General features: G+C 59.6%; 1 protein-coding gene across 1 annotated transcript; it reads left to right on the forward strand.

Annotated features, from left to right (window-relative positions):
* The first annotated feature begins 2972 nt into the window (after positions 1 to 2972).
* ID2 (inhibitor of DNA binding 2) lies at positions 2973 to 5469 on the forward strand. The gene is given in 4 exon segments (XM_028515715.2): positions 2973 to 3098; positions 3101 to 3523; positions 3873 to 3936; positions 4731 to 5469. Coding segments are annotated over 3 exon segments (591 nt in total). The 5' UTR covers positions 2973 to 2987; the 3' UTR covers positions 3930 to 3936; positions 4731 to 5469.
* The last annotated feature ends 12466 nt before the right edge of the window (positions 5470 to 17935 follow it).

The following is a 17935-nucleotide window of genomic DNA, read 5'->3' on the forward strand; positions in this document are numbered from 1 at the left end:
CCATGGCAGCCGCCTGAGCGGCGCCGCGAGGACAAGGCTGCAGGGCGGCGTGAATGGGCGGCGTCACGCGCCTGGCGCCAGAGAGTCTGCTCCGGGGCTCGGGCTCCGGCCCCGCCGCGGCCTGGCCCGCGCGCCGCCGCCGCCGCCGCCGCCGCTGCCAATTCATCACCTGTCAGGGATCACTCGGGGGGTCACGGGCGGAATGGACACAGCTGTGAGAACAAAACCGGGGGGGGGGAGAGAAAGGCGAGCGCTCCCAATCGGGCCAGATGTGCGGAGGGGACCTCGGGGCGCCCCCTCCCCCCGCAGGCTCCCCCCCAGGCCCCTCCCGCCCCCCCCCCCGCTGCATCACGCGCGCCGGGCCGGGGCTGCTTCTGATTAACGCGTGGGGCTGGACGCGCTGCGAGCCGCCGGCCGGGCCGCGATGGAAACGGAGCGCCCGCGCGGGCCCTGCAGCCGGCGAGGGGGACTTCCAGGGCCGGTGTGTTGCTTTAAGTGGGGGGGGCGGCGTCTCCACCCCCCACCGGAAGCCCTTCACACCTTCCCACCACCCACGGATCGCGCAAATCCAGGGCCCTTTCTGCAGCTGGGACCGTCTGAACTTCGGCGGCCTCGCTTGCAAATCAGCGGAGACGGCCCCTGGCAGGTCCTTCGGTGCCTGGTGGCCCGCCCCGCGACGCCCCGGCGCCCTTTCCCCCACGGAACCCCCATTTTAGAGGCGATTCCGTGCTGGGCTCGCCGAGACAGACCTACCAGTGACTGGAGCCTTTCTTTTTTAATCATTAACTTATACAGCCTCATAATCTCCTTAAAATGATCTTTAAATGCACGCAGGACTGGGTAGCGTGCCAGTGGGGTCGACCTCGACACCGTCGGGCTGCCTGGACTCTGACATGGCAGCTAAAGAAAGAAACGCCAGAAAATGGGCACCCTGTTTAGCCATTGTACTACCCCAGGGCGCAAAGACGGTCATGGGAGGAGGCGCTACCCTCATCAACTTCCCCAGGGGTCAAGTCACACGGCTCCGCTCTCCTTACCCCCAGCAGAGCCGGGCCGTGGGGGGGGGGGCGGGGGGGCGGGGAGGGGGTGCCGGCGCGCGGCGTCCCCGGGAAGAGCTGGGAACGCGTCGGCATCTCAGAGCGGCAAGGTCCAAGAATCCCAAGTCATAATCCGAGAATCCCAAAGATGTGTGTTTACATTGGCTATTGTTGTAAAATAGTCAAAGTATAACATCACGAGCCGAAATAGTGTCAAAACAAAATCTGTTCCTGTGGCACGTCTGTGAGAGAGACACATGCACACGGCGCCCATCAAAGGCTGGGACTGTGGGGGACTCGGGCATGAAGTCATTTCCAGACTCGGTGTTCATCGAACACTCTGCCAGGAAACAGACGCCGCGGCACTTGCAAGGGCCTGGCCCTCCACAGATTTCTCCGCTGGCCAGGAAGCCGCCCACCTCCCTCCTGCAAAGCGAGGTGGCTGGGTTTTCGGGCGAGTGAGTGACACGCACCTCCGTGCCACCCACCCCGCCTCCCTAAGGAGAGGCCCTGGGGCGGGCACAGGGCTGGCCCACCGGCGGAGGAATTCATCACTGATGGAGGGGGAAAGGCTGTTTCCCCACTATTAAGCGCTGCTTTTTCTCCAGTTGTGCCCCCTTCCTCTTCTCAAATGCAAAGGAGGCGGAGATCACTGTGGAAAAGGTGGAGGTCCTGGCAAAACACAAACAAGATGCTCTCGGATTTTTCTAGTGGAGTGTGCGCCGGGGTGAGCACGATTTTCAAAACACACAAATTACTGTGGGCTTCAGCTAAGCTGGAATTACGTGTGCATTAACTGCGAAGTGTTTGAGTAAAGAGCTGCGAACTTTAATAAAAATTTAGACCTCAGGAATGAGTTTTTAAAGATTTACAGGAAAGGGGGGGGGAGGAAAACACCCCCCAAGTTGCATTCATCACCAGCCCTGGAAAGACTCCCAACCTCATGCAGGACGGAATTGTTAAGAAGAGAGTGTGAGGATGTCGGTCCGTGGCTGGGGCCGCGTAGCTGTCACAAAGCCTTAAAAATACTGGAGGTGCTGGAATGTGACACCCGCAATCACTCCTTGTGCATAATTAATTACATTCCTTTGCTACCTACACTGCAGGGCACAGACCCGCAGCCTCAAGGGCAGTGTATGTAAATACGGCTTCAATATGCAAATTACCCTAATGATTTCCGATTAGTGGGATCATTATAATAGTTCTGCCCAGTTCTGGAAAAGGCACCCCAGAGCGCCCTGCGTCTCAGAGCTCCTGAGCGCTCGGCTCCGTTCCCAATAAGCGCGCACACATTCCACCGAGTTCACAGGAACGCCTCCCGCGTTGCTCGGGGTGGCAGATCCCGCACCAAACCCGTCCTTGAGTGCGCGCGTGGATTATTTTTCCCCACAAAGCTTTTCCTTAAAAGACCCAAGTCTCTCTCTAAATGTCAGTTGCCAATGACGAACTTAGTTGCGTTTTTCCTTTGTGCACAATTGCTTTCTGTCTAGGTAACATTCCCTGCCTGGGTCGCAGGGAGCTGTGGCTTTGCCTGGGCAGCGCGGACCTCGCCGGGGGCGCTGCGGATCCAGGGCCGCGGGGAGCTCCAGGGTGTCGGCACACCCTAGGGCGAGGGTCCTGCCTCCCCATTGGAATGAGAGTTCAGATGCACACTTAGATTGCTGCGAGTCCCCCTCCCCCACCTTTCCTTACTGACCCGGTTCCCTCCCCGGCTTCCCCACCCCACCCCGCGCCCCCTCCTCCCGGGCCCCCTTCCCGCTTCCCCGGCGTCCCTGCCCCCTCCCGCCCCGCGCGTACTGTACTCTATTTACCACCCCAGCTGGGCTCGCGCTCGCCCCGCCCACCCCGCGGGGATTGGCTGCAAACGCGGAAGGACCGAGCTCTCGCCCCGCGCCCGCGCCCGCCAATGGGAGAGCCCACCCGGCCTGATGGACACGTCTCCTCCCACCAATGGGGACGCAGGAGAGCTGGATCGTGCGGCCCCGGCTAACGCAGATAAAAGCCGCCCCGCCGCGCTCGCGGCTTCATTCTGAGTCGAGCCCGGTGCCGAGCGCGGGAGCTCAGCAGGCGGCGGCGGCGGCCTGATCTCCAGGGCAGCCCGCTCCCTCCCGGTCTCTGCTTCCTTCCCCGCGGTCAGCATGAAAGCCTTCAGCCCCGTGAGGTCCGTTAGGAAAAACAGCCTTTCGGACCACAGCCTGGGCATCTCCCGGAGCAAAACCCCGGTGGACGACCCGATGAGCCTGCTCTACAACATGAACGACTGCTACTCCAAGCTCAAGGAGCTGGTGCCCAGCATCCCCCAGAACAAGAAGGTGAGCAAGATGGAAATCCTGCAGCACGTCATCGACTACATCCTGGACCTGCAGATCGCCCTGGACTCGCACCCCACCATTGTCAGCCTGCACCACCCGCGCCCCGGCCAGAGCCAGGCGTCCAGGACGCCGCTGACCACCCTGAACACGGACATCAGCATCCTGTCCTTGCAGGTAAGACCTGCCCCCGGCGCCCCCCGGCTCGCCGCCGCGCACCCCGGCTCCCCTCGCCCGGGCTGCCGCGGGCACACCCCATTGTCCAAACGGCTGTAGTCGGTGACTGCACAGATGAGCTAATTAACTTTATTTTCTTACCAATCTGCTGCAGACTGAGCCGTGCGTGAAATTGCTTTAAGTTCTGACATGCTCATGTCTCTCTCTCTCTCTGATCTGAATTAGAGCCCAGACATATTTCACGGAACTTGCTGCTATATGGACTACTTTGAGAGAGAGGGAGAGAGAAAGAGGCCCTTTCTCCGTAAGGTTGTCTAACGTCGTGCCGTTTGTCCCCTGTCTCTCGCAGGCTTCCGAATTCCCTTCTGAGTTCATGTCAAATGACAGCAAAGCACTCTGTGGCTGAGTAAATGGTGAGTGGTTTTTTTTTTTTTTTTTTTTTTGCCTGTGGCTCCCACTGGCGAAACTGCCCCTTGGAGTGTTTCTTGGCGTGTGCGGGTACTTTGTGTATCAGGAAAAAACTGGGTCTAGTAAATGAATGTGAGTACATTGTCTGCATGTAGGAGCTTCTAGCCCTGGTGACCCAAGATCCCAGGGTATTTTTCTTAAAAACAACAACAACAACAAAAAAAAACAGGCCAGTAAGTTCCTAGGAAGGTGGTGGAAGAAAGTGTGTGTTGGCTTCTGTCTGGAATGCAGCGCCCTAGCTGCTGTGTGCTGCTGCCCTGGTACTACGAGGTACTAACCTCCGTGTGATTAATCTTATCGCCGCAAATTCCACAGGGACCCTCCTTCCCAAAACTGTGGCCCCGTGGGATTCGGCGCGGCGGGCACTGCTGCCCTGCGCCTCAGCCAGCCCTGCCTGTGATGTGGGATCCGGCTGCCCTATCTGTTCACGAAAGGGCTGTTTTCAATCAAATAATTGTTACAAGAAGCAGACTGGCGCCTGGGAGCGCTGCTGCTGCAGATCCGAAGAGGAGATTGCGCGGGGAAGTTTTTCCCTGGAGTCGCTGCTGTTTCAGTGTTTAATCTGCGCTGCCGGGGCCGAGGGTTGTGTGGGCTGCATCTGGACGCCAGGGTTTGCCCAATCTCGGAGTGTTTGGTTAAATGTTCAAACTGTGGCTTCCTCCCGGCGCCAGCCTGCCCGCCTCTGCCCTTAGCTTGCGTTCTCCTAAACTTGCCTCTTCTCTCTCGCAATCTTTTGCAGGTGTTCATGACTCTCCCCACTTTGCACAACAACAGACCCACAGGAACTTATTTTTCAGCCATTTCACAAGGAGGACAGCACGTTGAATGGACCTTTTTAAAAAATGGAAGCAGAACCAAGAAGGGTCAGATCCTCCTCCCCCGGGGAGTTTTCTGCGGAGGCCGGACTGTGGTAGTTATTTATGAAAAAGACTTTTAATGCCCTTTCTGCAGTTGGAAGGTTTTCTTTATATACTGTTCCCACCATGGGGAGCGCCAACGTGAAAATCACAAGGGATTGCCCAATCTTAGCAGACTTTGCCTTTGACAAAGGTGGAGCGCGAATACCGGAAGGATCCAGTGTTCAGTTACTTAGTGAAGTCTTTCGGTCAGCAATGGCCATTTGGACGCAAGCCTGCTGAATGCTGTGTATATATTTATATATAAATATATATATATATGGAGTGAAACCTTGTGAACTCTTTAATCAGAGTTTCCTTGTATAGCGGCAGAGATGTCTATTTCTGCGTACAAAGTGTAATGATGTACCTATGCTAAACTTTTTATAAAAGTTTAGTTGTAAACTTAACCTTTTATACGGAATAAATCAAGTGTGTTTATTGAATGGTGATTTGCTCGCTTTATTTCAGAGGACCAGTGCTTTGATTTTTATTATGCTATGTTATAACCCAACCTGAACCAATACAAGTTCAAGTTTATGTAGACTGTGTAAGATGATAATAAAACATGTCTGGAGCCGATATCTGAATTCTGGATGGTTTTTCAGGTGTCCCCCCGCCCCCCATTTTATTTAACCACTTGTCCTTCACCCCTGCAGCCACGGCCACTCTCCAGGCCTTGTCTGTGGCTCCGGAGCAGAGACGCTTATCTGATACAAGCCCGGGGCTGGGAGGGTAGACACACCCGAGTTTCTCTTAGTTCCTCAGGGAGAACTGGTTCCGTGCCTTGTGGCTGAGTTTCAGACTGAGAAGGAGTCGCTCACTCAAAGTAAACCTGGGCTGCCTGCCTGAGGAGGTGTTCAGACACTTCTGGAGTAAAGGAAACTGCTTGTTCCTCATAAAAGAAAAGGGTCCATAGGTTTCAGATCGTGACGGAAGATTCAGGGGAAGGGCTAAGAGACCCCCGGGTGTCATCTGGCTCCCAGCGGCGGAGCTGCGGGGCCCCGAGCACTGGGCCTCCGCAGCTTCCCGGTACTGGGTGCACCAGCGGCCCGCCCAGCGCCCGGAGGCAGGGCTGGGCCTGGCCTGCTTTCCCGCGCAGGTGGCTGCGCGCTCGCCCTTCACCCCTGACTGCGCTCCCCGACTCCCAGGGAAGGAGAGGAGAGAGACACCCACGTGCCGTGGCTGCGGCGAGCCCCCACGTGGCACATTCGGACCCTGCTTTAAAAGGGGTGGTTAATCTAGATACGTTTTTAAAATTCAAAAGTCCTCGTGTATTTATATTCTCAAAGTGGGAGATACTCCCCTTTGAGGGTCGGGGTGGTAGGTTCTGGAAGGCCCGTGGGAGGAGCACTGACCTGGAGGAGGGAAGAGGCATGGCAGTCGTCTCACCTGGGGCCACCCCTGGGCCCAGCCGTGCAGGTGTTGGGGGGGGGGGGGGGGGGGGGGGCGGGGGCGGGGGCGGCGGCGGCGCTTCCTGCCCGGACGCGGAATCCATCACCCGCGAGCGGGGGGAGGGGCACCGGGCGGGGGCGGCCCGGACGGCTGGGGACCCCGGCCGCGCCCGCAGGTGAGCCCTGCCGGGAACGCGCGCAGCCCCCGGGGCCGTCGGTGTGGTCGATACCGGTGCTCCGGGGGCGGGGCGGGCTCGGCGGCGGCACCTGGCCGGGGCCGGTGGTCCGGACGCAGGCCGCGCTCCGGACCTGGCACCCCAGGTCTGGCCGCCGGACGCCAGCCCGCCTCGCGCCGCCTCGCAGGGTCCCCGCGGGGCGAGGGCGGGAAGCGCGGGGGTCAGCCGCCGCCCTCAGCCCGGTCCTTCCGTCTTCCCTCCGGGGGCGGCGGGGGGGGGGGGGCGCAGACACCAGCCCTGGTCGCCTCCAGCCTCGGTGACCCGCGCGCGGTCGGCTCGGGCGGGCGAGCGGGCTGCCCGGACGGAGGGCTTCCTGCGGCGGCTCCTGGGCTCTCCGGGGAAGCCGCGCAGCCGGGGCGGGGCCGCTCCGAGCACCCGCGCGGGCGCTGGGAGCCGAGGACCGCGGGCCGCGTTCGGACGCGGACCCCGAGGAGCAGCAGCGTCGGGGAAGAGCGCCACCTTTCGGAGGGAACTGGCGGCGCGGGGCCGGGCGGCCCGTGGGGTCCGGCCGGTGGAGGCCGAGCGCCACCTGCTGGCGGGCCCGAGGAAGGCGGCCCGGGAGGGGGAGGGGCGGGGGCGGGGGCGGGGCCGTGAGCAGGGGCCTTGGGCGCCTGGGGAGAAGCACAGTCTTTTGTAATGAGGGGTGATGTCACGCAAGATTACCTCTCTACCACGTGCAAGTCGTTCCCACGTGTGAATCTCATTTCACCTCCACCACTTCGCATCCTTGTTGTAAACGAGTACCTACCACCAACTCGAAAACTGGGTTGCCGGCCCGGATTCTAGTAAATGCATCGGACACGGCCTCTGGCTGCAAAGAGGTTACAACTGCGTGGAGGAGAAAAATGAATTGTGAAGTCCAGTGAAACCCAGACCGTTTCCCTCCCTTTTCCCAACTTTTTGTGTAATTTTATTTTATTTTTCTCAGCTGCTTCACAGCGTTAACCGGGACTTCCCCGGCGAAGGCGAAGGAGCAGTCTGTGTCCGTGTCTTCTTCTCCCAGAGCCTAACGAGAATAGGTCCGGCTTTCTCCGCCGTGCGTCGCGTGGCTCTAGGGTTTGGTTGGGAGATGCAGTCTATCAATTTTAGGAGGAGCGCTTCAGGGTTAGGGTGGGCTTTTTGTTTTGTGGGGTTTTTTGAGAATCATAAAACATAACTTGGGGGTGGGTTTGGTAAAACATTTTTACTGTGTTGATATTAGCAGACCGCACTGGTTTTTCCGTGCATGCCTGTGATGCAAGCCACTCGAACGAGCCGACACTGTGGAGTTCCATTAGCCAGTCTTTTACTAGAAAAGGAGCTGTAGGGCCCCCGCTGGCGTAGCTCAGTGGATTGAGTGCAGGCTGCAAACCAAAGTGTGGCAGGTTCGATTCCCAGCCAGGTACATGCCTGGGTTGCAGGCTATAACCCCCAGCAACCGCACATTGAGGTTTCTCTCTCTCTCTCTGTCTCCCTCCCTTCCCTCTCTAAAAATGAATAAATAAAAAATCTTTAAAAAAAAGAAAAGCAGCCAAGGCCTCCCTGACCGCAGACGACAAATGTGCAGGTCAGTTCACATCTCGTTTCGGTTCCCAACAACCGCGGACAGATGCTCAGAGGTAGGCAGACCTGCGGTCCCGCATTTCTGCAGAAAATGGGCGCAGAGGCGAGAAGCAAATGACCAGGGGCAGGCAGTGACCCGGGACAGGCTCCCTTGGCCCCTGGAGAAGGGGCTTCCGGCGAGGCACAGGGGTGTAGCTTGTGTGAGGGCCTGGGGAGCACCAGCCTGAGACCCAAGGGCGGCAGGACCGCAGAGAGAGCTCAGGGACGCGAGTGCGCACGTGCGCTGAGAGTGCCCGGGAGGCCGTGACCCGAGTCGTCAGGGGCCTGGGCCCGACCATAGCTGGGGTCCAAGGGTTTGCAACCGCCAGAAGCAGGACATCGGCGCTGAGACCAGCATGCAGGATGGTGGAGGCTGGTGATCTCGCCATCTCGGCTCTGTCTGCCTGAGCGCAGGAGGGGACCAACGTCTCCCCGGAACACTCAGAGCCCTAGAGCGGCCTTCCTGAGGAGGGGATCCGTCTGAGACACATTAACATAAAAATGGGCTCCTGGCTGGCGGCCCCCTGGTGCTTGACAGTAGCAAACACAGCTGGCATCTGGAGAGAGAAGCCCTCAGCAGAGCCCACACCCAGTTCTCACAGTTAGTGGCTTGCTGAAAGTCCGTTTAAAACTTAAAATTTTTCTAAACCTCCGGAGAGCAGTTTGCCACGAAAGACTCCGTAGAGATGATGAAGGGAAAGAGTAGAAACCAAAGAACTGTGAAGGCTATAAATAAGGGTGATTAAACTGATTAAAGAAATCAAAGAACTAATTGAAAACATAAGAAAATCACAAGCAATTGTTACTGAAATTGAAAACTAAGCGAAATGGTTAAAACCCAGATTAAAAACTACCGGAGCATTTTATACACTAACCAGGCACAACCTGAAATGATATTAAGAAAACAACCCATTTCCCACAGTGTCAAAGAGAGCAAAATACTTAGGAATCGACCGAGGAGAGACATGCCATGACAATGACAACACCTTGCTGAAAAAAGTGAAAGAAGACATAAATGAATGGGCAGATACTCCGCATTCGTGAATCGGAGAGTTTAATATGGTTAAAATGTCGATACCACCCAAAGCGATCCATCCGCAGAGTCAGTGCAATCCCTGTCAAAACCCCAGTGATTGTTTTTTGCAGAAATAGAAACACCCGTTTAAAAATATACATGGAATCTCAAGAGAGCCCAAATAGCTAAAACAATCTTGAAAAAAACACTTGAAAAAAATGGTGACCCACCCATGTCACCGGGCCAGGCGGCCTGGCACCCACGGAGACGGAGGTGGGACTCGGCTCCATGAGCGCGGGCACCTCTTACGGGTCCCCCTGCGGCAGCAAAGAACACCCGTGAGGCCCGGGCGTCCTGCCCACCTCTCCTCTGCCCTGCCACGCACGTGTTTCCACGGGCGCCAGCCTGCGGGAATACGGTCCAAGGTCGGAAGGCTTTTCCCCCTGGAGCCCACGCCGTACATGTTATTTGACAAACAGAGTCTTCGAAGTAAGTTTCGTCAGTTCTGGAAGAAAGTTCTTAAAAACTTACACATTCCTTCAAAGGTCTCAACAGAAAAAGAGAGAGAGAGGGAACCCCATGCAGCCCTGCCGGCCACGGGCAGGGAAGGCCGCGCCCACCGCCCTCCGTTCACCAGGTTTCGCCCCGGCCCCACCCCGGCCTCCCGGGGAAAATCACTCCCAAACGTGTCAGCTGGAACTTCACTCCCCCACGGGAAATAGGTGAAGGAGCGAGAAACCTCACATTTACATTTAATCCAAACTGGCTGAGTCCATCCCATTTCAAACTGTCCTGACTTAGGGGGATTTTCTGGCTGAGCCTGTCAGGCCCTGGGGTGCACCCCACAATGCCCGTGGTGCGTACCCCGAAATGCCCGTGAGAACCTTCCAGAAGCAAGGTCCGCATCAATGACCCCGTGAGTGCTTTACACCTAGCGGGCCGTTTCACTCCGTCCATTACAACCACTGAGGGTCCTCCCGGGCCATACAGGCTGCGGCTTGTCCCCGGGCTCTGTGGCTCTGTCCCTCCCGAGGGCCCCCGAGGTGGACAGGGCGGTCAGCGTGACGCCGGGAGCTGCCAGCGTGGCGGGCGGGGCGTGCAGCCCCACATCCTGACGGTCCCCGGGGTGCGGAGCAGGTCTGTGATTATGCCGTGAGGTCATCCCCACGGGAGCGACACTGAATGGTGTCTAATGCCCGCCTTCTGGAGACTCATCACCGATCTTGTCGTAGGTTCACTCGGGGGAGCTTTCAGCCTCTCGGCGGTGGGCTTCTGCACTCTCAGTCGGGTCTGCTCCGCCCCCCACCCCCCCCACCCCCCCTGCCTGCCCACCCTCCCCCGCCCTTGGCAGGAGACAGGGCAGATGAGCCAGGGCCTCCAGGGTGCGCTGAGGCCTGGCCTTCGGGGCACCCGCCCAGCGCCCCGCAGCGGTAGGGGGGTGACCCAGAGAGGAGCTGGGGGTGTGCAGGGAGGGCCGGACTCCCCCCGGCTCTCGGGACCCTCCTCTTCCCGGGGAGAGTGTCATGGGGGGCGGGAGACCCGCACCAGGGCCCAGGACCCTGGGCTCTGACCCTGGACAGCCCCCCAGGGCCGGGCTCGCCCGAGACCGCCCCCGTCCCTCTGACCCTCGGGCCCCTCTCCTCTGTGCGGTGGGGCCGCTCCGTGAGTGCAGGTCAGCGGGGGGGGGGGGGGGGGGGGGGACGGCCGTGGTTTCCCAAGGACACTCCTGGAGGGGGGGTTGCCGCTGCCACCAGACCACGACGCCTCCCCTGGTTTGCAGACAGAGTGACATCCACGGCCACGGAAGGCAAAGGACCCCACGCTTTCCACTCACCCTGGGGGGTGTCACTGGTCCCGGGTGGGTGTCCCATCCTGGGTGCCTGCGGGCAGCCCGGCATTGGCCCCTCCCATGCTCCTGCTCACGCCTGTCCCCCGGCCAGGTGGCCACGTCAGGCCTCCTCTTCCGTGGCCTCTGGCCAGCTGGCCCCAGTGTCTGGCCCTGCTCTCTCAGTCCTGCCCCCCAAGGGGTGCCAGAGCCCCCAGTGTCCCCCAGACCCCATGTTCAACCGGCCTCACAGCGGCTGAGGCAGGGCCTGGGCCCCGGGCCCCCCCTGCTCCTGTGTGGCCAGGGCTGCTGCCCTTCCCCCACGTGAGCGTCCTCCCCGCCCACCCACACTGTCCGGGCCCCAAGACTGGGCAGCGGGACCCCTGCACCTCACCCAGGAGGACCTGCCTTTGGGGCATTGTGCCTTTTAGGGCCCCCCCACACTGGGGGAGTCCTGTCCCCCCGCCCCCGACAGTGCCGCCTTCTCTGAGGGAGGAGGCCGAGATGATGAGCCCCCTGCTGTTCAGGGAAGGCCGTCTGCCCCCCCAGGGAGCCCCGGGGCCCTGGGTGTCGCCTTCCCGCCTGCTTTCTGGAGGACAGGTCTGCTGGGCCTGCTTGCCAGCAGTCACCACACCTGTGCAGGTGTGGACGGAGGACAGAAACACACGTGCCCCTGCCCCGTCCGCACCTGGCGGCGAAGCAACTGGTGCACAGCAGGGGCGAGGACTTGGGGGTCCCCCAGCGGGCGTCGGGCCCTGCACGCCGGGCTCGTGCGTGTGACCACGTGGGAGGATGTCTGACCCCCGGGTTTGGCGGTGCCGCGGGGGGCGGAGGGACAGAGCCGCCCGCTCCCTGCGATGTTGCCGAGTGCACTTCTGGGTCTCTTGGGAACACTGTGACTTTTTTTCTTTTTTTTTTTAAGATTGTATTTATTTATTTTTAGAGAGGGAAGGGAGGGAGAAAGAGAGAGAGAGAGAAACATCAATGTGCGGTTGCTGGGGGCCGTGGCCTGCAACCCAGGCATGTGCTCTGACCGGGAATCGAACCTGCGATGCTTTGGTTCGCAGCCCGCGCTCCATCCACTGAGCCACGCCGGCCAGGGCTGAGAACACTGTGACTTTCCAGTGCGAACTCCGACCCCTTGTTTCTGGGTCACCGAGGAAGCGCCACCCCCATCCCCGGCGGCTGCTTCCCTCAGCCCCACGCAGCTCTGGCTCCGGTTCCCTCCAGAGGCCAGGCCTTGCCGAGTCACGGAGTCCGCTGCCATCTCCTGCGGCCACGTGGGGGCGTGGGGACCGAGGCAGCACGGCCCGCAGCACAGAGTGACGGGGCCAGGCGCTGGCCGGGGTTCAGAACAGCAGGGCGGGCGTTTTCGTTGGGTTCACTGGCTGCTCACTGCGCGCACGCGGGCCGGGAGGGGCGGGGCGGCCTCGGACCCCCGGGTCCCTTTCTCCGGGAGGTGAGGACAGTGACACCGGCTCCGTGTTTTAGGGGCAGCTACAAACGTCTCACACACGGCGCATCCTCAACTGTGAGCCCGGGTGACGACAGGGCCGTTGTCCAGGGGTCGGGAGCCAGCCCGTGGAAGCGCTGACCACCGAGTTGGCTCGGGCGAGCGCTCAGATCATCAGGCAGGCGGTTCCCCCAACCCGGTGCCACCCGCCCGCCACCTGGGTCACCGTCTCTCTGCGGTGAATCGGGGACGAGCGACGGCCCCACAGGGTCCCCCCAACCCCCACAGCCGTCCAGTCTGTGAGTGATGACGGGGTGAGGGGCGTTAAAAAAGCGAACAGACTTCCAGCCAGAACCTGAATGTTGTTCCACGATCATCAGCAGGAACAAGCGAGTCTGAGGTTTGAAGCAAACAGGCTGTTTTCTCTGTGAACACACCCGTGGGTCCGTGAGAGGCTGTTAGGGTGCCCACGCGGACGGCACGTGCAGGCCCAGCCCGGCCCCGCCCGAAGGGACGACGCAGACACCACGGACGGACGCAGCTGTGGTCCCCACGCGTCATGGGAGCGTGAGAACTGACCCGCCCCCGACCACCCGAGAACAGTACAGATGGACGTGACGTGCGGCAGTGCGCCCCACAGCCACTGCCCCCGAGAATGCCCGTGATGCCCCGAGACGGCAGGCGGCGTGGGGCCACTTCGACTCCACTCCACGGTCAGGCGCCGTCGGAGGACGGGTGCCCCCCACTGGCCGGGCAGAGCGCAGGGCGGACGGGGCGCAGGAGGGTGGTAACGCCCGGGCCCGCAGAACCGAGCGCCTCCCAGTCCACAGCACAGCACCCGCCCAGATGGGCTGGGGCGTCCTTCCCCGGGAGCTCAGGACCAACGGGGCGCCTCCAGAGATGCCCACAGCCGCCAGCAGAAACCTTCCCCCCCGGGGCCAGCAGGTACCCAGCAGGCATGGAGCAATGGTGGGGGGGCCGGCCGTGAGGGACCCGAGAGCAGGCCTGTGGGCTGCCCTTCGGGTGGCCGACCACACCCACTCACAGGCACCACCAGCACGGACGGTCCTGCCGGCCGCCCGAGACCTAGGACTGGGTCTCAGCACCGTCTGTCATGAGGTCCCGTCCCGTCCCGTCCCCCTGCTCTCGGGAACGTGTCAGGGTAAATGTGATGTGGGCTGAAGGCATGACAACATAGAAAAAAACTTAAGACAAAACGAGTGGGAAGAACCCAGGTAAAGACAGAGGAGGAAGAGCACAACAACTCAAAAGAAAGTGATTTCTTTCAAAACAGAAACAGTTTAACGTGCACGAAGTTTAACGATAGGCGCTCCACAGCAGACGCCCAGGGACACAGCTTGGGAAAGGGCAGGTGTCGGAAACCACAGTTCTGAAAATAGCTGCTTTTCCTTCGACGCTTGCCCAGGAAGATGCCGCGTGAGACAGGAGTGTCTCGTGCGTGAGTTCGCTGACGCGCCTTCTGCTCTGCCTCTGGGCTTGCACCTGCAGTCTTAGGGACGGGGCATCTCATTGGGGCGAATTCGAACTCAGCACCGGCTCAGCACAGAGACGACCGGCGGCAGCGAGCCGGCGCCTTCTCCGGCTGGCCGGCCGCGGGCCTGGTGGTGGCGGCGGCGTCCTCTGTGCCGTGCGCCTGGCGAGGGAGCCAACGGTGAGGGGTTCGCCGAACTGCCGGGGGGCACTGAGGTCTAGGGCCCTGCTGCCTTGAAAGAAAATGAGGCAAATAAGCACAAAATACGCGTTCAAGTTAGAAAATGACAGCGAGGAAGCAAGGTGGTCTTAACTATTCCAAATAGCTTAATTTGAGTAATAGGGAGCACGTGGCTCTATACCTTTTTTAAAGGAAAATTTCACTTATTCAAGTTCTAATAAATCAGTTTGATACTTTGTGACGTTCAAGACCAAGAAAGGGTTCCTAATATGTATAGAATTAGTGCTAATACCTGTAAAAAGCATCCTTAGCCCCAGAAAACTGAAGACTTGCATATTTATAAACAAGCAACCAGCCTGGCCAGGTGGCTCAGCGGGTTGGAGCACCGCCCCACGCACCCAAAGGTCGTGGGTTCGATTCCTGGTTGGGGTGCACACCCAGGCTGCGGTTTGCTCTCTGGCCAGGGCGTGTGCAGGAGGCAGTTGGTGCTGCCCTTCCCTTCCTCTCATTCCAAAGTCAATAAATACAACCTCAAGTGAGGATTTTTTTTTTAAAGATTTTATTTATTTTTAGAGAGGAAAGGGAGGGAGATAGAGAGAGAGAGAGAGAAACATCAATGTGCAGTTGCCGGGGGTCATGGCCTGCAACCCAGGCATGTACCCTGACTGGGAATCGAACCTGTGACACTGGGTGAGGATTTTTTAGAAAACTGACTACTAGTTATACTCCAGATGGATTCAAAATATTGTGTGTGTCCAAACAGTTGCACTGCCTTTATTTCACAGTGTTAAGAAATTCGTGTTTTTGCCAATTTTGGTCAGTCTTCATTCCCTCCAGTTGGGTCGAATCACTGATGTTTGCCTGGAAATCACCTTGATTCTGATGGATTCTTTGCACCTGGGAATTGGGGGCGGGCCCCCCTCAGACAGCGCTCTGCTCCGGGGGTGCCCAGCACCACCGCCCCCTCCACTGAAGCCTGCAGCTCCGGCCCCGGTCCCCACGCGCAGGCCCGGGCCCGGCGGACCGTTCACGGCCGGGCTTCACCGAAGGTCAGTCACCCGACACGCTCTGGCCATGGAGGTGACAGAGCTGGACCTACAGCAGCTGTTCCAGATGGTTCTTGCCTAACTCTGTTTCTTAAGATGGGGAGAGCAGAAATCTGCCCACTGGTGCGAACTGTCTCCAAGGGCTGGCCTAAAACCTGACTCTGAAGCTGACGTTTCACATACCTGGGTTCACACGGGAGGATCCTCGGACGATCTGTCTACCTCAAGGGCGGCGCTCTGCTCCTAGGCACGAAAGGGGTCACAATTACGTGAGGCTCTCAACTCTCTCTAGTTAGTTAACCAGCCGAGGCCAAGCCAGGGACCCTCAACCTCCCTGAAGTGACGCCGCCCACGAAAGGCCCACCCAGCGCGGGCTCGCTGCTACACGGGTGTTTTTCCTGTGTCCAGCTCATCTGCACCGCCAGTCTCTGCTTCCCATGCGGAGGTTCCAGTGCAGGGGCGGGGCAGAGCGAGGCACACCCCCCACCCCGGAGGTTAAACATGCCATCACCTCCTTTAGCCTCCCGTATACACCCCAGGCAAGAACGTCCCCCCACCTCTCCCCCACTGCCCCGAGGCAGCAGCCCCGGTCTAGGAGCACAGGGGGGAACAAAGGAGCCCGCCTGCCAAGGGGGTTAGTTTTACCGCCCTCCCCGCAGCCCCTGCGCACTCCCCCCGGCATCATGCGCCCCGGAAGTAAAGGCACAGTGCCCAGCGGCTCGCTCTTCTCCTGGTGGTTCCGTGGGTTTGCCCAAAACTTGCCGGGAAGTCGGGGATTTTTCGGCTCAGGGATACTTCTAAGTGGGCTGAGAATTCCTGGTCCTACCCAAATCAGGTCATCTTACAACTATTTAAATTCAGCATTTTAGCCAGAAGAATGAAGGATTCGATTTCATCCAAAAAGTGTTTTCTTACACGGTCAGGGAGAAAAGGAGATCACGGCCACAAACATGCCACGCCGCGGCACCGTGGCACGCGGATGGCGGGGAGTTCTCCGTGCAGGGCGAGCACGGCAGCAGACGCGGCTCCAGTTATGGGGCTGGCAACTGGAATCACTCTGCCCGCTTCTAAAACACGCCTCAGTGAAATATGCCACCAACACACATTCTCCCATCGGTGACGGAAATGCTAGTTTAGCTACGGCTGCTCACGCCCCCCAGGATTCGAGCTGGCCCTTGTGCACCGGGCGTCGGGAGAGGGCCAGCTGGCGGAGACGGCAACAGCTCCGCCTCCCTTCCTGCCTGCCCCCAGGAAGCGCCCGCTCACTGCGCGCACCCAGGGAGCACAGGTCTGGCTCCCGGTCCCGCTGCTCCGCGGTCAGGACGCCCAGCTCAGAGTGAGGCCTGTGACATGGCCGGTTAAAGACGGCAGATGATGCAGGCACTGAAGGAGTCGCACGGCTGAGCATCAGCCCCCTGCTCCACCACTTCTCACCCAGCGCGCTGCACCTGTGCACGCGTGCGGACCACGCGGAGCTGTCCGCCAGACACACACGCAGACGCGAGGGGAGGACGGTGCGACGACAGACGGTGTGGAAGCGCGGACTCCTCCGGGACGCCCATGTGATGACCGGCCCCCCCAGGACGTGGACGGCCCGGCTCCCGCAGCTACAGGAGCGCGCAGCCAGGAGTCCTGCGGCCGGGCGTCGGGGGAGGGGAGCGCCGCGGGCCGGCTGCATGGCCAGTGCCCGCACCCGAGGGGCCCGACAAACTTGGGAGATCGGAAATAACACACACACACACCCGTTACTTCCTTATTTTTAATCGAATGTGAATAATTGCCACTGTAGTGAATAAAAATCCATGAGTCAGAATTGCATGCAATTTATTTATTTCTAAATCTATTTGCACACTTAATATTATAGTGTTAACTTCACAAACAGCATAAACGCACTACAATGACATTAAGCTGCTTCCACCCACCCAAAAAGACACAAAACATTACCTCCAAAATTAGTAAATATACAACACTGCAAATTAATGAACACCGTGAGTACTAAAATGTCACCATTTCAATATATTAATGTCAACAACGTCCTGCCTTCCTGTAACTGGCTGCGGCGTTTGCTAAGGGCATGCCACAGAGACACGTCATGAGAATGGTGGGCCCCGCTCCAACCCCACGGCAACCAGGCCCCCAGGAGCAGCTATCCAGTGCAATGTCTGGTCAAGGAAATAGTTTATTCAGCACATAAGTAAAAATCCACGAAGTGAAAAGCATCACAAATGCAACACTAAATTCAGATAATCAGCATCTACAGTCTCACCATCTAAAGTCTGACTGATACGCTGCCAGAATGAATTCCACACCAATCGGCTACGTTAAAACAGCAACCCCCCCCCCCACCCCAGTGCGTGACGGCAGGGTGCACTCCCGGTCCACGGGAACCTAGCTGGGATCCCTCCACCCTTACCCTTGCTTCATTCCAGGTCTTTAACCCTAGAGAAACGACCCCCTCCCCAGACCCTCCCCCGGAAAGAGCTCACACGCTGACTCAGGAGCGGATGAGGCTGGTCAAGGTCTCGTCCCACCCGGCTGGGCACCGGCCTTTCGGACGCCGTCGCCTGCCCGTGCCCCCGTTCCGCAGACGTGCACTCGGCCCGTGCTGCCCACGTCCCCCCCCCCCGACCCTCCAGGGGCGGGCGTGCAGTTCCCCCTCTCCCTGCCGGGCCACCGAGAAACCGCGGGCACGTGGTTTCAAGGGTCCCGGCGTGGCCCAGGGCGGGCTCCCAGGCACCTGGGCCGGGTCTGGGGCTCGGGGGCAGCACCGGGTCGGGGGCATTCCGACCCACCGGCTTATCAATCTTGAACGCCCTCTTCATCCCA

This window comes from Phyllostomus discolor, chromosome 6 (assembly GCF_004126475.2).
Source record: "Phyllostomus discolor isolate MPI-MPIP mPhyDis1 chromosome 6, mPhyDis1.pri.v3, whole genome shotgun sequence".
Classification (NCBI taxonomy): Eukaryota; Metazoa; Chordata; class Mammalia; order Chiroptera; family Phyllostomidae; genus Phyllostomus; species Phyllostomus discolor.